Genomic DNA, 14,409 nt, shown 5'->3' on the forward strand with positions numbered 1-14,409 from the left:
CAGAACGAAAGGACTTGCTGATTTGCAGAGGTCATAGGACAGCAGCAACGGCAAGGCTGAGACTGCAACTGAAGCGTGGGAGCCGAGGCTGGCTCCTGCCAACCAGACACCCGGGACGTCTGCAGAGCAGGAGACTGGCTGGGCGCAAGGCTGGCTCACCTTGCATTCCTGCAAAATCCTCAGCTTCCGTCCCGAGGCTGGCCCTCAGTGCAGGATGCTGGAGCTTCAGAAACACGTGTGATTCCTCCTGCAAGACCCCGGCCGCCCAGAGAGGGATGAGAACAGCGCCAGCCCGGGGCACAGCGATGCCCGCATCCCAACAGCACCAGCCCGGGGCACAGCGATGCCCGCATCCCAACAGTGCCAGCCCGGGGCACAGCGATGCCTGCATCCTAACGGCGCCAGCCCGGGGCACGGCGATGCCCGCATCCCAACAGCGCCAGCCCGGGGCACGGCGATGCCCGCACCCCAACAGCGCCAGCCCGGGGCACGGCGATGCCCGCACCCCAACAGCGCCAGCCCGGGGCACGGCGATGCCCGCACCCCAACAGCGCCAGCCCGGGGCACGGCGATGCCCGCACCCCAACAGCGCCAGCCCGGGGCACGGCGATGCCCGCACCCCAACAGCGCCAGCCCGGGGCACGGCGATGCCCGCATCCCAACAGCGCCAGCCCGGGGCACGGCGATGCCCGCATCCCAGCCTGAGCGCCACTTCCTGTCCTGCTCTGCTTCTGACCCAGCTCCCAGCTGCACCTGCGAAACAGCAGAAGAAGGCCCAAGTCCGTGGGCCCCTGCACCCACATGGGAGACCCAAATGGAGTTCCTGGCTCCTGGCCCAACCCTGACAGGCTTGGCCATTTGGGGAGTGAATCAGTGAATGGAAGATTCTCTGTCATTCTGCCTTTCAAATAAAAATAATAAATCTTTTGTAAAAAAAAGATTCAGGGTGTGGTACTGTGGTGTATCAGGTAAAGCCTCTACCTGTAGTGCTGGCATCCTATATGGGCACTGGTTCGAGTCCCAGTTGCTCCACTTCTGATCCAGCTCTCTGCTGTGGCCTGGGAAAGCAGGAGAAGATGGCCCAAGTCGCTGGGCCCCTGCACCCATGTGGGAGACCTGGAAGAAGTTTCTGGGTCCTGGTTTCAGATCGGCCCAGCTCCAGCTAACTGCGGCCAGAGGATGGAAGACGTCTCTCTCCTGTCTGTAATTCTGCCTTTCAAATATATAAATATTTTTTTAAAATTCAAAAAAAGAATGCAGAAAAAAAGTTCCTAGTGCTATTTAGTGACAGGCATCTAAAGGACAATAGAACTATTTATTTATTTATTTGAGAGACAGAGATCTATCCCACTGTCTCACCACTTAATGTCCACAAGGGCCTTCCGAGTTAGGAGCCAGGAACTCCATCCAGGTCTCCCCTGGGGTGGCATCCCCACTCTCTCCCGGGAAGCTGGAGGCACAGCAGGAGCCAGGGGTGGAAGCCAGGCGCTGCCATACCGGGGTGCGGGCGTCCCAACTGCGGAACCCCCAGACCAAATGCTTCCAACAGTAACGTGTTCCAGGACGCGGAGGAGGATTTCTGCCCTGGCCCTGAAGGACTCGGAATGGAAGAATCTGTGGAAACTGAAAATACAGAAAACCGAGGAAGGCCTCAGCCATCCCTCTATCAGGGGCTCTTGCTGGCCTGCGTGACCCCAGGCTTTTTTTTTTTTTTTTTTTGACAGGCAGAGTGGACAGTGAGAGAGAGACAGAGAAAGGTCTTCCTTTGCCGTTGGTTCACCCTTCAATGGCCGCCGCAGCCGGCGCACCGCGCTGATCCGATGGCAGGAGCCAGGTGCTTCTCCTGGTCTCCCATGGGGTGCAGGGCCCAAGCACTTGGGCCATCCTCCACTGCACTCCCGGGCCACAGCAGAGAGCTGGCCTGGAAGAGGGGCAACAGGGACAGAATCCGGCGCCCCGACCGGGACTAGAACCCGGGGTGCCGGTGCCACAAGGCGGAGGATTAGCCTAGTGAGCCGCGGCGCCGGCGCGACCCCAGGCTTTAACACTTTTCAGTGGTAGAACAAATGAAAAATGTTAAGTTGGGTTTTTTTGTTGTTTTTTTCTTTCAAGGTATTAAACTAGAACTGTCGAAGTGTGTATTTTCAAGAGAGCTTAGGTGGCATGGAGACGGCCACCCCCTCCCCCCATAACGCTCCAACCCCGCGGAGCGACCCCCGCTCGCCCACCCGGTTCCTCCCGGACGTGTCAGCCAGCTGGGGGCAGCACCGGCCCGCTCCCCGGCCAGACACGCAGCCCAGGGGCAGGGCTCCCGGCCGCACGCCCCACCCGCCTCCCGCTCCTCCTGGCGCTCGGTGCAGCCGCAGTCCGCGCTCCCAGGAAAGGCCACGCGCGGGGCCGGAGAGCGTCGAGTCCGCGGTGGCAGCGGGCCTCGGGCCGTCCCGCCTCTCAGCTGCGGAGCCGCCAGGCCAGGGGCAGCACGACCACCTGGTCGGACCCTTACCCAGAGGCCACATCACCTGGTTGGCCCGCATCACGTCCCGCACAGAGCCCGCGGCTCGCCGCCCCAGCTCCCGAGGGCTTAGGGACATGGCCACGCCCTCGAAGGCCACCGGCGTGGGGCCGCGGCTCCATTTCTGAGCGAGGGCAGGGGTCCGAACCAGGCCTGGGTGCAGCAGTGCGCATGTGCGGGGCCAGACTGGGGCAGGGTCCGCGGGAGCCAGGGGCGCGCGGGCCCAGCCCCATCCCACCGCTGCACAGACTCCTGCGCCCTCCCCTCTCACGGACACGCAGAGGGGCAGCCGGGCCCCTTCCCCACGGTGGTCGGCTCCGCGGAACACGCGGGGCGGGGCCGGGCGAGGGCCCCTCCGACCCGCGGGCGCCCTTCGCGCTTCTCCAGCCCGCGCCTCCGGGCCACGCCCCGTCTGTAGGACCCACCCCCTGGGGGCGGGGCCCAGTGCCCAAAGCTGCTGTCTGGGCGCGTGCAGCAAACCCTGGACAGGCCCGGGCCGCGGTTCCTCTTCCAGTTTGTCCGTCCCGGCCGTGTCGGGCGCTGGGCCGGGAGCGCATGATGCAGGGAGGAGCAAGGGAACAGACCTCTGTCCCCAGATAGCGCTATTAAAATGGAGGAATGGGGTAGACCCAGGTGCGCTTACGTGCTCTAAGACGTTGGCCTCGCGGGCCGAGGCCGGCCAGTCCCGGTTCCCCAGGACAGGTGTGGCGGGCAGGGGCGTGCCCGGAGCTCTGGACTGGGTGGGGCTCCAGGTTGCAGCTGAGGACTCGAACCAAGAGGGGACATTAGTGCAGAGGGCAGAACTTGACTCTACATTTCATTTATTGATTTGGATGGAAGGAAGGCAGAACGACAGAAAGGGATCGAGATCTCCCACACCCCCCACAAACATGCTGCAACAGGAGCAGCCGGGAGCTGCACTCCATCTGCACCTCTGTACGCGGCAGGGACCCACATGCTGTCCCCTGGGTGTGCATCAGCAGCATGATGAACGGGAAGTGGAGGTGGGACTGCATCCTAGGCACTCGGACATGGGATGCGGGTGCCCCCGGGGTTGGTATGGTCAGGTCCCCTCCCAGGATCGAGCTGGGACCAAAGCCACTTCCTAGGATTCTTGGAAGGACTTCGGGTGCCAATGTCGTGGAGACCTGTCTTGCCACGGCCATCTTCCCGTTCCAGGCTCTGCACCGATGTGCCCTGGAATGTCGGCCCCCGTGGGCAGGGCCTGCTTCCCCACCTTTAGCTCAGCACCTGACACAGGGCACGGCGGTCCCCTCCTGGGGAGGGGGCTAGTTCTAGCTCTAGACCCACAGGCAACACTGGGATTGGGATCCAGAACGATCCCTTTGTTTCTCTCTGGCCCCACCCTCCCCGAGGCTGGGCAGTTAAGGGTTAACTCTAGGACGCCCTTCACCTGAATGGGACGGGGCAGGGAACTTCCTGTCCCACTTTCTCTGAGCCCTTCCCCAGGCTGCTGAGCTTGGCTCTGGCCCGGGAATCCTCAAGAACCCCTCAACACCTCTGCCTCCGCAGTGCGGGCCCTGGAGTGGTGAGTTGGAGGGCGGCCTGGCTCACAACAGCTAGGAGAGAGAAGGGAGGGGGCTCGAGGCCTTGGTGGTGGGCTGGGCGTTGGAAGAGTCTCGGGAGGCTGTGCGGGGTTGTGCTGGGAGGCCTGGTGCCAGCCAGCTCGCGGGACTCTGGCGTTGCCGGCATCAGGAGCGTCCCTGTGACTCTGGAGAAGGAGCCAGGCTCCACGTGCACCCAGGTAGACAGACCGGCCTCGTCCACCCCGTCCAGCGCCAGGAGGGGAGCCTGACCAACAGAGACGGGCCAATCTGGCACCTGCACCGGACGCAAGGAGAGAGAGGCATCCGCCTTTTGCCCCTTCCTCAACTTTGGCTAGGAGGGTCTCAGGGCAGCCCCTCCATCCCCCATCCCCCCCCCCCATCCCCCGGCTGGTCCAGCCCTTGCCTCTGGGTTTCTCTGGGCTCGAAGTTAAGCTGGTCAAGTGTGGGATTGCGGCTGGCGTCTCCCCCGCCCCCAGCCATCCCACCCCCCGTGGAGGTGCATGTTAATAGGGCTTTTGTGCTGGCGGCCTGGGGGGAGGGACAGGCTCTCTGAGGCCGACCGCCCGAGTTCCACCTCATTAAAACCTTTTGGTGAGGCCTCACCTGGGGATTCCAGCCCCCGCTTGTGGCTAGGACTGAGAGCTGGAATTTGGAATCCTCTTCTGGTTCCTGCTGTGGCGTTCTGGCAAAGGCCGGGGATGTCACCGACAGCAGCAGCCATTTGCACAGTGGTCCAGAATCACTTTCCTCCTTCAGCAAATGTTGGCTCCACCCAACCTTGATGAAGGCACCCATCATCTCTGAGCTTGGTCTTTGCACTTGAAAATAAAGCGATTATACTTCAGCACCCAGGCTGTTGCAAGACCATCAGGCCCCATTACAGCGCCTGGGCCGGTAAGCACCAGGTCCCTGCCATCCGCAAGGATGAGTGAGGGAGTCTGCTTTGCACTTAATACTAAAAGCTCAGACTTCTGCCTGACATTGCTGCCTGCATGCCTCCGTTCTTGCAACCTGGAGGCGGCCATTGCCATTTTGCAACATCTGCCTAACAAGCACTCAAGTGCTTGGTGAACAAGTGCTGAGCTAGACACAGTTCCCACCAGCAGGCCAGCGGAGGAAACCGGTCCAGGGTCCCTGCAAGTGCTCCCTGGTGGGAGAGGGGGTTGCTGTGCTGTGGGATCCAGGAGGGAGGCGCCGGAGACCAGATGCCAAACTGTGGGAAAGGCCCTGGTTGGACTTGGCTGTGCAGGGGCATGGGGACGGGGAAGGGGAGGGTGAGAGGCTGGAGAGACCAGGAAGCAGCTGTGGGCGGAAGGGAGGGCTGGGCAGGCAGGCAGCAGCTACACCTGAGTCAGAGTCGCCACATCACTCTGGGTTTTCTCCGCTAGTTACCCCCACCGGAGAAGAAAGGTGGCGCCTTCTCCTTTATAAAGGGCCCCACAAACTGTCCCGAGAGCGGGTTACCCTCTGGGGCCGGTGGCTGTGCCTTTCAGCATCGGAGCCACCGGCTGTAAAATGGCAGAGATGCACCGACGCCGGGGCCTAGTCGCTGCTGTGGCCTCTGGCGGCACCGCCCGTGGGACCCGGCGTAACCAGCACGTAGAGGCGGTGGATATCCGGTGTGTCTGCGTGGTGAGGAGGGGTGGGCCAGGCCTTCCTCGACTCCTCTGCCTGGGAGGCCCAGGGTGGGGGTGGGGAGTGGTGTGAGCGACTGTTCTGAGGAGCCCCGCCCTGGGGATGAGTCTGCTGTGGGTGGGACTGAGCTTGGGGGCGTTCCCTGGGTGCCTCCGGCCGAGCCGACCGAGAGTTAGCCCGAGAGTTAGCGCCACCGTCGTGGGCCGGGAGGAGCCCTCCTGCAGAGCCGGCGCCCCCTGGTGGCCTTATTGGAGGCCCTCGACTCCCTTTATCGCTGGTCAGACTCTTGGAATGGGGAGCCCCCTCCCCGCCTGCCGCCTAGGGGTGACGGACTACACCAAGGAAAATCCAAATTGGAAACTACAGCAGGAAAGAAAGGGAAATGAGGCCCTCACGTGGCCACCCTCCCCCAGTCCCCTTGTCCGTCTTAGGGATTCGTTCCAGTTGTTCGTGCCAGAGAGCGTCTAGCTGGAACTTATTCCTGGCAATGCCCTGTAAACTGGACACTGGCTCTGCACACCAGATCGGGTGGAGTTGGTCTTGATGGCCAGGGGCCACCTTGCACGTCTGTGTGCTCCGCAGGTGACTTCAGGGGAGGGGGGACAGGAGGCTGTGGGAGCTGTAGGAGGGCTGAGCACACAGAACTCTCCGGATTTGCTGCCCTTGGTGCTCAAGCTGACACCTGGTCTGTCCAGCCCGTGCGTGGACAGGCGCTGCCTCTGCCCCCTGGGTGCTCTTAGCACTGATGACACAGGCGGGGGCCGATGGCCCTGCAGCGGGATCTCACCCAGGGTCTTCAGCTCCACAGGCGTGGGGACCTGGCAGTAGGACCGGCCACAGGGAAGTCCGCCGCGGTGAAGGATGCTCGCAGAGCCAGTTCCAGCCGCCCAGGAGCAGGAGCAGCTGGGCGCCGTCAAGCTGGAGGAGGAAGAGGAGGTCGGGCAGGAGGATCCCCGGCGGACAGAGGCCAGGCCCCGGCCCGAGGTGGCCCACCAGCTGTTCAGATGCTTCCAGTACCAGGAGGACATGGGGCCGCGGGCGTCCCTGGGCCGGCTGCGGGAGCTGTGCCGCCACTGGCTGCGGCCAGCTCTGCACACCAAGAAGCAGATCCTGGAGCTGCTGGTGCTGGAGCAGTTCCTGAGCGTGCTGCCCCCGCACCTGCTGCACCGCCTGCAGGGCCAGCAGCTCCGCGACGGCGAGGAGGTGGTGCTGCTGCTGGAGGGCATCCCTGGGGAGGCCAGCCACTCGGGGCCTCTGGTAAGGGGCGTGGGAGCTCGGGGACGGCCCTGTGGCCCTGGGAGGGGCGTGGGAGCTCGGGGACGGCCCTGTGGCCCTGGGAGGGGCGTGGGGGCTCGGGGACAGCCCTGTGGCCCCGGGAGGGGCGTGGGGGCTCGGGGACGGCCCTGTGGCCCTGGGAGGGACGGGAGCTCGGGGGACGGCCCTGTGGCCCTGGGAGGGGCGTGGGAGCTCGGGGACGGCCCTGTGGCCCTGGGAGGGGCGTGGGGGCTCGGGGACGGCCCTGTGGCCTCTGGTAAGGGGCGTGGGAGCTCGGGGACGGCCCTGTGGCCCCGGGAGGGACGGGAGCTCGGGGACGGCCCTGTGGCCCCGGGAGGGACGGAGCTCGGGGACGGCCCTGTGGCCCTGGGAGGGACGGGAGCTCAGGGGACGGCCCTGTGGCCCTGGGAGGGGCGTGGGAGCTCGGGGACGGCCCTGTGGCCCCGGGAGGGACGGGAGCTCGGGGACGGCCCTGTGGCCCCGGGAGGGACGGGAGCTCGGGGACGGCCCTGTGGCCCTGGGAGGGGCGTGGGAGCTCGGGGACGGCCCTGTGGCCCTGGGAGGGACGGAGCTCGGGGACGGCCCTGTGGCCCTGGGAGGGACGGAGCTCAGGGGACGGCCCTGGGAGGGGCTCTCCACACCCCGCTTCCCCCGGCCTGCCAGTGCCTCCCCAGCCTCCTGACTCCTTCCCTGGGTGCCTCTCCCATCTCCTGTCCCACCCGGGGCAGCCCCCGAGGCCCTGTCTCACACCTAACACCCTGTGTTTCCAACAGGATTTCAGTTTCAGTGCTGGCAAAAATTGTCCCCGCGCAGACATCCCCTCGGGTGAACAGGGGGACCTCTCCCAGGCCCCCGGCCACAGCCCCAAAAAGGAAGTGCCCTCCGAAGAGCCCGCAGCCCTCGCTCCACCCAGTGAACCGGCTCTGGCCCCACCAGGGCCCACCAAGCCTTCCGACCTGGGAGAGTGGAGCCGGGCCACAAGTTCAAGGCAGCCATCCAGCCCGGCTCCCCAGTGGACGCTCCAGGTCTCGCCCGACAGCTGTGAGGAGCCGGAGCTTGGTGAAGCCAGGGATCCGATGTGTGCGGGTGAGGCGGCTGGGGGTGGGGTGGGGCAGCAGCCCCCAGGTGTGGGGTGGGGGAGGAGCCAGTGATGTTTGTGCCAGGCTAAGAGCGTCTCCTTCCTTCCCCTCCGCTTCCAGAGCCCCAGGGCCCCGCACTGTGGTCGGAGCAGAATTCCCGGGATCAGGAGCTGGCAGCCGTGCTGGTGAGCAGGCCTCACCCCAGGGGCTTGAAAGCCTCGAACTTCCTCTGCCTCTGCAGTTTCGGCAGATGCCGGTTTTCCTCGCTCACCCAGCGTCTCGCTCTTGTTATAGGAGTCCTTGACCTTTGAGGATGTCCAGGAGAAAAAGACTGGACCTGCACACCCTCTGGGTAAGGGACCCCTCCTCGGGGGCAGGCCACCCATGGCTCTTCCTTACCTAAAGCTCAACCCACCTCACTGAATGGCCTCCCCCCATGCTGATGGTGTCTGAACTGTGTGAGAGGAAGGTCTTCCATCCTCAGGTTCACTCCCCAAATGGCTGTAAGGGCCGGGGCTGTGCCAGGCCAAAGCCAAGAACCTGGAAAACCATCTGCGTCTCCTCCATGGGTGGCAGGGGCCCAAGCACATGGACCACCCTCTGCTGCTTTCCCAGGCTCATCAGCAGGGAGCTGGATGGGAAGTGGAACAGCCGGGGCTCAAACTGACACCGGTGTGAGATGCTGGCCTCGAAGGCCCCTTTTGGGCTCTTTGATGGGCTGTCTTGAAGGCCCATTTGTCCAGTTGTAATCATCAACCTTTGACTGAACCCGTAAAATAGGTGGTGAAGGGAGGGCCAGCCCACGGATGTGGGTGATGGGGGGGACACTTTGCACGGTGCTGCAAGTGAATTTCACACTTTACAGTGGTTGTCGTGATAGATTCTGTATTTGGCTGAAATTAAGAAAAAATAAAACAGGCGGCTGAGGAAGGCATGCTCGCCGGAGCCCCGCCCCCAGCTCCACGGTCCCAAGCTTCTTTCAAACTTCCAGGGCTCAGATCCTGGCCCTTCCCTAGAGGCCTTGGAAGAGGCCTGGCCATCCCTGTCTTGCTTCTGTCCTAGGATTCGGAGGCACAACCACGGACAAGGATGAGTTTAAAAAGGAAGAACCCAGCGGGGCGGCCTGGCCCCCTGCCACCGAAGCAGATTCCAAGGCCCCAGAGCCGCCCGCACAGTCGCCGGGGCCAGGCCCGGAGGCGAGCTGCACGGGTGCAGGGGGCTCCCCTTCCAGCAGTGGCGAAGTTTTAGAGGCTACTGCGCCGGGGGCCGCCGCCTCCTCCGATGAACAGCTGCAGTTCCTATGCACCGAGTGCGGGGTAAGCTTCCGGCAGCTGTCCCGGCTGAAGGCGCACCAGCTCCGCTCTCACCCGCAGGCGCGCTCCTACGTGTGCCTGTGCTGCGGCAAGAGCTTTGGCCGAAGCTCCATCCTCAAGCTGCACATGCGCACTCACACGGACGAGCGGCCGCACGCCTGCCACCTCTGCACCCACCGCTTCCGCCAGAGCTCGCACCTGACCAAACACCTGCTAACGCACTCCTCCGAGCCCGCCTTCCTGTGTGCCGAGTGTGGCCAGGGCTTCCAGCGTCGCAGCAGCCTGGTGCAGCACCTGCTGGCGCACACCCAGGACCAGAAGCCCGCGTGCGCCCCGGAGGCCAAGACAGAGGTGCCGGAGCTGACCGTCATCCTGTGCACCCACTGTGGCCAGAGCTTCCAGCACCGCTCCAGCCTCAAGCGCCACCTGCGCATCCACGCCAGGGGCAAAGACCACCGGTGCTCCGAACCCTCTAGCAGCCCCAGCCCGAAAACCAAGAGCAGGCCCTACGTGTGCGGGGACTGCGGCAAAGCCTTCCGGCGCAGTGAGCACCTGGTGACCCACCGGCGCCTGCACACAGGGGAGCGGCCCTTCTCGTGTGAGGCCTGCGGCCGCAGCTTCACACAGAGCTCCCAGCTGGTCAGCCACCAGCGTGTGCACACCGGTGAGAAGCCCCACACTTGCGCGCAGTGCGGCAAAAGCTTCGTGCGGCGGGCCGGGCTCGCCCGCCACCTGCTGACGCACGGCGGCCTGCGGCCCCACCACTGCGCTCAGTGTGGCAAGAGCTTCATGCAGACGCAGGACCTGGCCCGCCACCTGCGCAGCCACACGGGCGAGAAGCCCTGCCGCTGCAGCCAGTGTGGCGAGGGCTTCAGCCAGAGCGCGCACCTAGCGCGCCACCAGCGCATCCACACCGGGGAGAAGCCGCATGCCTGCGACACGTGCGGCCACCGCTTCCGCAACAGCTCCAACCTGGCCCGCCACCGGCGCAGCCACACCGGGGAGCGGCCCTACAGCTGCCCAACGTGTGGCCGCAGCTTCCGGCGCAACGCCCATTTGCAGCGGCACCTGGCCACGCACGCGGGGTCGGGCCACGAGGCTGAGGCCCCCCAGGAGTGCCCGGAGTGTGGCAAGACCTTCAGCCGCAGCTGCAACCTGCTGCGCCACCTGCTCGTGCACACCGGCGCCAGGCCCTACCCCTGCTCCCAGTGTGGCCGCAGCTTCAGCCGCAACTCGCACCTGCTGCGCCACCTGCGGACCCACACCCGGGAGACGCTGTACTAGCCTCGCCACACGCACCCCTGCCTGGGAGACCCTGTACTAGCCTCGCCACACGCGCCCCTGCCTGCGGCACCGCCCCTGCCACGCACGCCTCTCTCTGGCTTCACGTTGGGCCTCTGTTTCTGTGACACCTCATGCCCCCACTAAAAAGGCCTTTAGAAAACAGTACCCCTGTTTCCTCCTAAAGCCACCACAAGGCCATGGCGAAGTCTTTCTCATGTCCCCATCCCAGCCCTTCTCCAATGGGCTCCGTGGGAGCTGGGTGGGGAGGGGGCCAGCTGACCCCGGGCAGTTGCAGGGAGGCCCAAGGAATCTCACTCTGCAATTTTTTCTTGCCCAGTCTAACCCCTGAACCTGAGCAGTCTGATCCGGTAGCGGCCAGCCTTCCATGGGTCTTTACATTTAAATTAATTAAAGGCAAATGAGAGGCTGGCGCTGCGGCTCACTAGGCTAATCCTCTGCCTTGCGGCGCTGGCACACCGGGTTCTAGTCCCGGTCGGGCGCCGGATTCTGTCCCGGTTGCCCCTCTTCCAGGCCAGCTCTCTGCTGTGGCCAGGGAGTGCAGTGGAGGATGGCCCGAGTACTTGGGCCCTGCACCCCATGGGAGACCAGGATAAGTACCTGGCTCCTGCCATCGGATCAGTGTGGTGCGGCAGCCATTGGAGGGTGAACCAACGGCAAAGGAAGACCTTTCTCTCTGTCTCTCACTGTCCACTCTGCCTGTCAAAAACATAAAAAAAATAAAATAAAAAAAAGGCAAATGAGAAGTAAAATCCTGGATGGTAGATTATTGTGGAAAACCTCTTGTTCTGGAACCTTGCTAACTTTTCAAACTGAAGGAACATGAGCTGCCTGCAGCTCACGTCGGGCTGGGCTGACAGAACCTCCTCAGCCCTCGCTGGCTCCTGCACAGGCCCTGCCTCTGGGTGCCCGTAAATCAGGTGGTTTCCATGAAGCCACAAGAGAGTCAAAGCCCAGAGGCACCCACCCTTCCTGTTTGTGAGGTCTGATGGTTTTCAAGAAAAACAGCTCCATGTCTCGGTTATGTCCACACCTTCCTAACTCTTCCTTGAAAGGAACTGGACTTAGCCAAGGGAGAACTGATCCAGACTCCAGGAGGAAATCAAATGAACCTTGGACACGGCCATCAGAAACGTCCCAGGCCTGGGGAAGGTCCGGCTCTTTTGGGGTTGAGGGGAGGATCGGGCTTCACCGAGAGCCACTAGATGTCAGCAGCAGGGTCATCTCAGCCAGGACCGTGGGGGAGGGGATTTCAGAGGAAGAACCTGTCCAGTAAGGGACTGAGGAGTGAGGGCCCCCTTTCCTGGACACCTGCTGTGGGCTGGGTTATTGGGGGGGAGCGAGGCAGGAAGTGCACCTGAGGGGCAGTTTCCAAATTAAGGAGATGGCACCCCCGGCAGCCGGAGCAGCAGGTGGCTGGGTGAGCAGCTGGACAACATTTGTCCGGAAGAAAAGATGTACAATGTGTTTGGCCGGGCAGGAAGAGTAAGAGGCTGTTTACCGCGGAACGGTTGCTGAGGTTGGTGGGCAGGGGCTGATTTCCTTCTTTCTTTCTAGATTTATTTGAAAGAGTAACAGACAGGAATCTTCCATCTGCTGGTTCACTTCCCCAGTGACCACAGCAGCAAGGGCCAGGCCAGGCTGAAGCCAGGAACCCCATCCAGGTCTCCCATGTAGGTGACAGGTTCCCAAGTACTTGGGCCATCTTCACATTAGCAGGGAGCTGGACCAGAAGCGGGGCACACAGGAGCTGCTTCATACGGGATGCCGGCACTGCAGAGAGCAGCTGAACCCACTGAGCCACAGCATCAGCCCCCAGTCACTTCATTTTTCAAAATAAATCCTTTAGCTCTGGCTAATGGATGGAAATGCCTTGAAGGAGGCCAAGCCGGAGAGAGCAGCTAGGAGGCCATGAACTTGTCCAGGCTCCCAGTGAAGGAGCCCTCAATATGGCACGGGGTGAGCCGTGCGGTGGGAGAAGCCCTGTGGCAGGCGAAGGGGTGAGGGGAAGTGGAGGTTTGACACGGGGTCACTTGGGAAGTACAGGGGAGGGCTGTGACAAAATAGTGGCAGAGAGAAGTTCCCAGGTCATGGCCAAAGACAGGAAAACGCTGGGTCAGGACCTGCAGCTGGGCAGCACCTGGAGCTGAGGCCTCAGGCCAGAGGGAGGCCAGAGGGATGTCTAGAAGGTGGGAGTGAAAGGTGGAGGCCTAAGGTCCGGCAGGGCTGTGCCCTTGGTTATTTCCCCAACCCCCCAGGAGTGGCTGGGCTGATGTCAGGTCCATTGTCCACCCGTTCCCCTGTTGGGATCCCAGCGTGGCCCCCATGGGGACAGTTCTAAAGCTCCAGAGTTCATTGCTGTTTTCCAAGAGTGTCAGAGGAGGAAGTGGGTTCTGACCCACAAAGACGGTCAACACCCTCCCAGTGCTCCCCGGCCAATGCAGCCCAGCACTTGTCCCAGACGTGGGCCACCCTGCAGGTGCTTCCTCACCAGCCCCCGCCCATTTCCTCCTAGAACCCCAGGACTGATCAGGTCAGCCCTCCCATCCCATTGTCTCAGCAGCTGCTGGTCACTGGCTGAACGGGAAGAAGCTGATCTCTGTGTGTCCACCTGGCGGGGGGTGGGGGTTGGGGGGAAGGGGGAGCGTCTTCTAGGGCTCCTGAACTTGGCCTCAGAGACAGTGATAATATTCACTTCCTCTTGCTCCTCACTCTGCAATCTCTGTAGGCAGGGTCAGTCTCAGGCCCAGAGATTTGCCCTTGCCCTGTCCCTCCACTGCCTCCATCCTGGTCCAAAAGGCCCAATCCAGCCACGTGATCTTGGGGGGAGACAAGCCAGAAATGCTGTGGGGGGGTTGTTGTGACATGGTGGTAAAGCTGTCTCTTGTGAGGCCGGCATCGCATACTGGTGCCAGTTTGTGTCTCTCTGCTGCACTTCCAATGCAGCTCCCTGTGCTGGTCTGAGAAAAGCAGCAGAAGGTGGCCCAAGTGTTGGATCCCTGCCACCCATGTGGGAGACCCAGAGGGGGTTCTAGACGCCTGGGCCTGGCCTGGCCCAGCCCTGGCTGTCAGGTGCCTGGAGCCCAGGAAAGGGCAGCCAGTGGGCACCTGCGGTGCGCCGGGCACTGTGAGAACAATGCGCCAGGCTGCAGTTCTGGAGTCCGAGTTCATGGTGACCGGTGTCCCCAGTACAGAGGTCGGGTGGAGCCCTGGCCCCACTGTTTCTGGTTGGGACCATGTCGCCCAGGCCCAGTCCTGTTGTGCCTAACAGAGAGAGCTCCAGGCAGGCCGTGGGTTTCTTTCCAGCATCTTTTATTAAGGCAGTAGAGCGAGAGTAGCCGGTCAGCTCTGCAGGTCAGGCAGGAAGGGGCTGGGGGCGGGAGGTAATGATGGGCCCAGGGTGCGCAGGAAGGCGTAGACACTTCAAAGACTTTAAGAAGCGGGGAGCGCAGGGCTTTGAGCTCCCTAGACCCCAAGGGGCAGCCCAAGCCACTTCATCAGGGAGCAGCGGAAACGCTTCAGTGTGCGCCACACGAGCTCGACGGCGCTGCGCAAGGCCTGCACCCCGGCGGCCACCAGCTCCTGCAGCCAGGCCAACGCACGCTGCCAGCGCTGCTGCAGCCGGCCCAGCATTGCCCGGAACCACCGCCGCAGCGTTTCCCAGAAGCTCTGCCTGGACTGCTCGCCGCCTAACTGCTCGTATCTCTGCCCAGAGCCCGACGGCC

At 63.1% G+C, this 14,409-nt stretch overlaps 1 protein-coding gene and 2 long non-coding RNA genes across 6 annotated transcripts in view; 1 reads left to right on the plus strand and 2 right to left on the minus strand.

The window, feature by feature from the left end:
* Positions 1 to 2,893, minus strand: part of LOC138846931 (uncharacterized) — a 6,713-nt gene extending 3,820 nt beyond the window's left edge. Inside the window, exons 1-2 of the long non-coding RNA XR_011384456.2 lie at positions 2,520 to 2,893; positions 160 to 247 (exon numbers count right to left, since the gene is read on the minus strand). This is a non-coding gene — a long non-coding RNA (uncharacterized LOC138846931). The remainder of the gene's footprint in view (positions 1 to 159; positions 248 to 2,519) is intronic.
* Positions 2,894 to 3,096: 203 nt separating this feature from the next.
* On the plus strand, positions 3,097 to 14,346 carry ZSCAN10 (zinc finger and SCAN domain containing 10). 4 transcript variants are annotated; one of them, XM_089321292.1, is made up of 6 exons: positions 3,097 to 4,061; positions 6,524 to 6,972; positions 7,764 to 8,076; positions 8,190 to 8,254; positions 8,364 to 8,421; positions 9,132 to 14,346. In XM_089321292.1, the coding sequence occupies exons 2-6, from the start codon at positions 6,577 to 6,579 to the stop codon at positions 10,664 to 10,666; spliced, it is 2,367 nt and encodes a 788-aa protein (XP_089177418.1). In that variant the 5' UTR covers positions 3,097 to 4,061; positions 6,524 to 6,576; the 3' UTR covers positions 10,667 to 14,346. The 4 variants fall into 4 exon arrangements, with proteins under 4 accessions (XP_089177418.1, XP_089177416.1, XP_089177417.1 ...); XM_089321290.1 differs by having other exon boundaries at positions 3,099 to 4,061; positions 6,516 to 6,972; XM_089321291.1 differs by lacking the exon at positions 3,097 to 4,061 and adding an exon at positions 5,560 to 5,699 and having other exon boundaries at positions 6,516 to 6,972.
* Positions 4,056 to 5,669, minus strand: LOC149120652 (uncharacterized). The gene is made up of 3 exons (XR_016226021.1): positions 5,545 to 5,669; positions 4,684 to 4,898; positions 4,056 to 4,354 (listed from the first exon to the last, which is right to left on the minus strand). It is a non-coding gene; the product is annotated as an uncharacterized LOC149120652 (long non-coding RNA).
* Positions 14,347 to 14,409: the final 63 nt, after the last annotated feature.

This window comes from Oryctolagus cuniculus, chromosome 19 (assembly GCF_051225735.1).
Source record: "Oryctolagus cuniculus isolate XC-2025 breed Fujian yellow rabbit chromosome 19, ASM5122573v1, whole genome shotgun sequence".
NCBI lineage: Eukaryota > Metazoa > Chordata > Mammalia > Lagomorpha > Leporidae > Oryctolagus > Oryctolagus cuniculus.

Excerpts from the sequence above, each read along its gene's own strand:
- ZSCAN10 (XM_089321292.1), top strand. The coding sequence starts at position 6,577 with ATGCTCGCAGAGCCAGTTCCAGCCGCCCAGGAGCAGGAGCAGCTGGGC. Across the intron at positions 6,973-7,763 it reads CCAGCCACTCGGGGCCTCTG|GATTTCAGTTTCAGTGCTGG; the intron begins GTAAGGGGCGTG and ends TGTTTCCAACAG. Across the intron at positions 8,077-8,189 it reads CAGGGATCCGATGTGTGCGG|AGCCCCAGGGCCCCGCACTG; the intron begins GTGAGGCGGCTG and ends CTCCGCTTCCAG.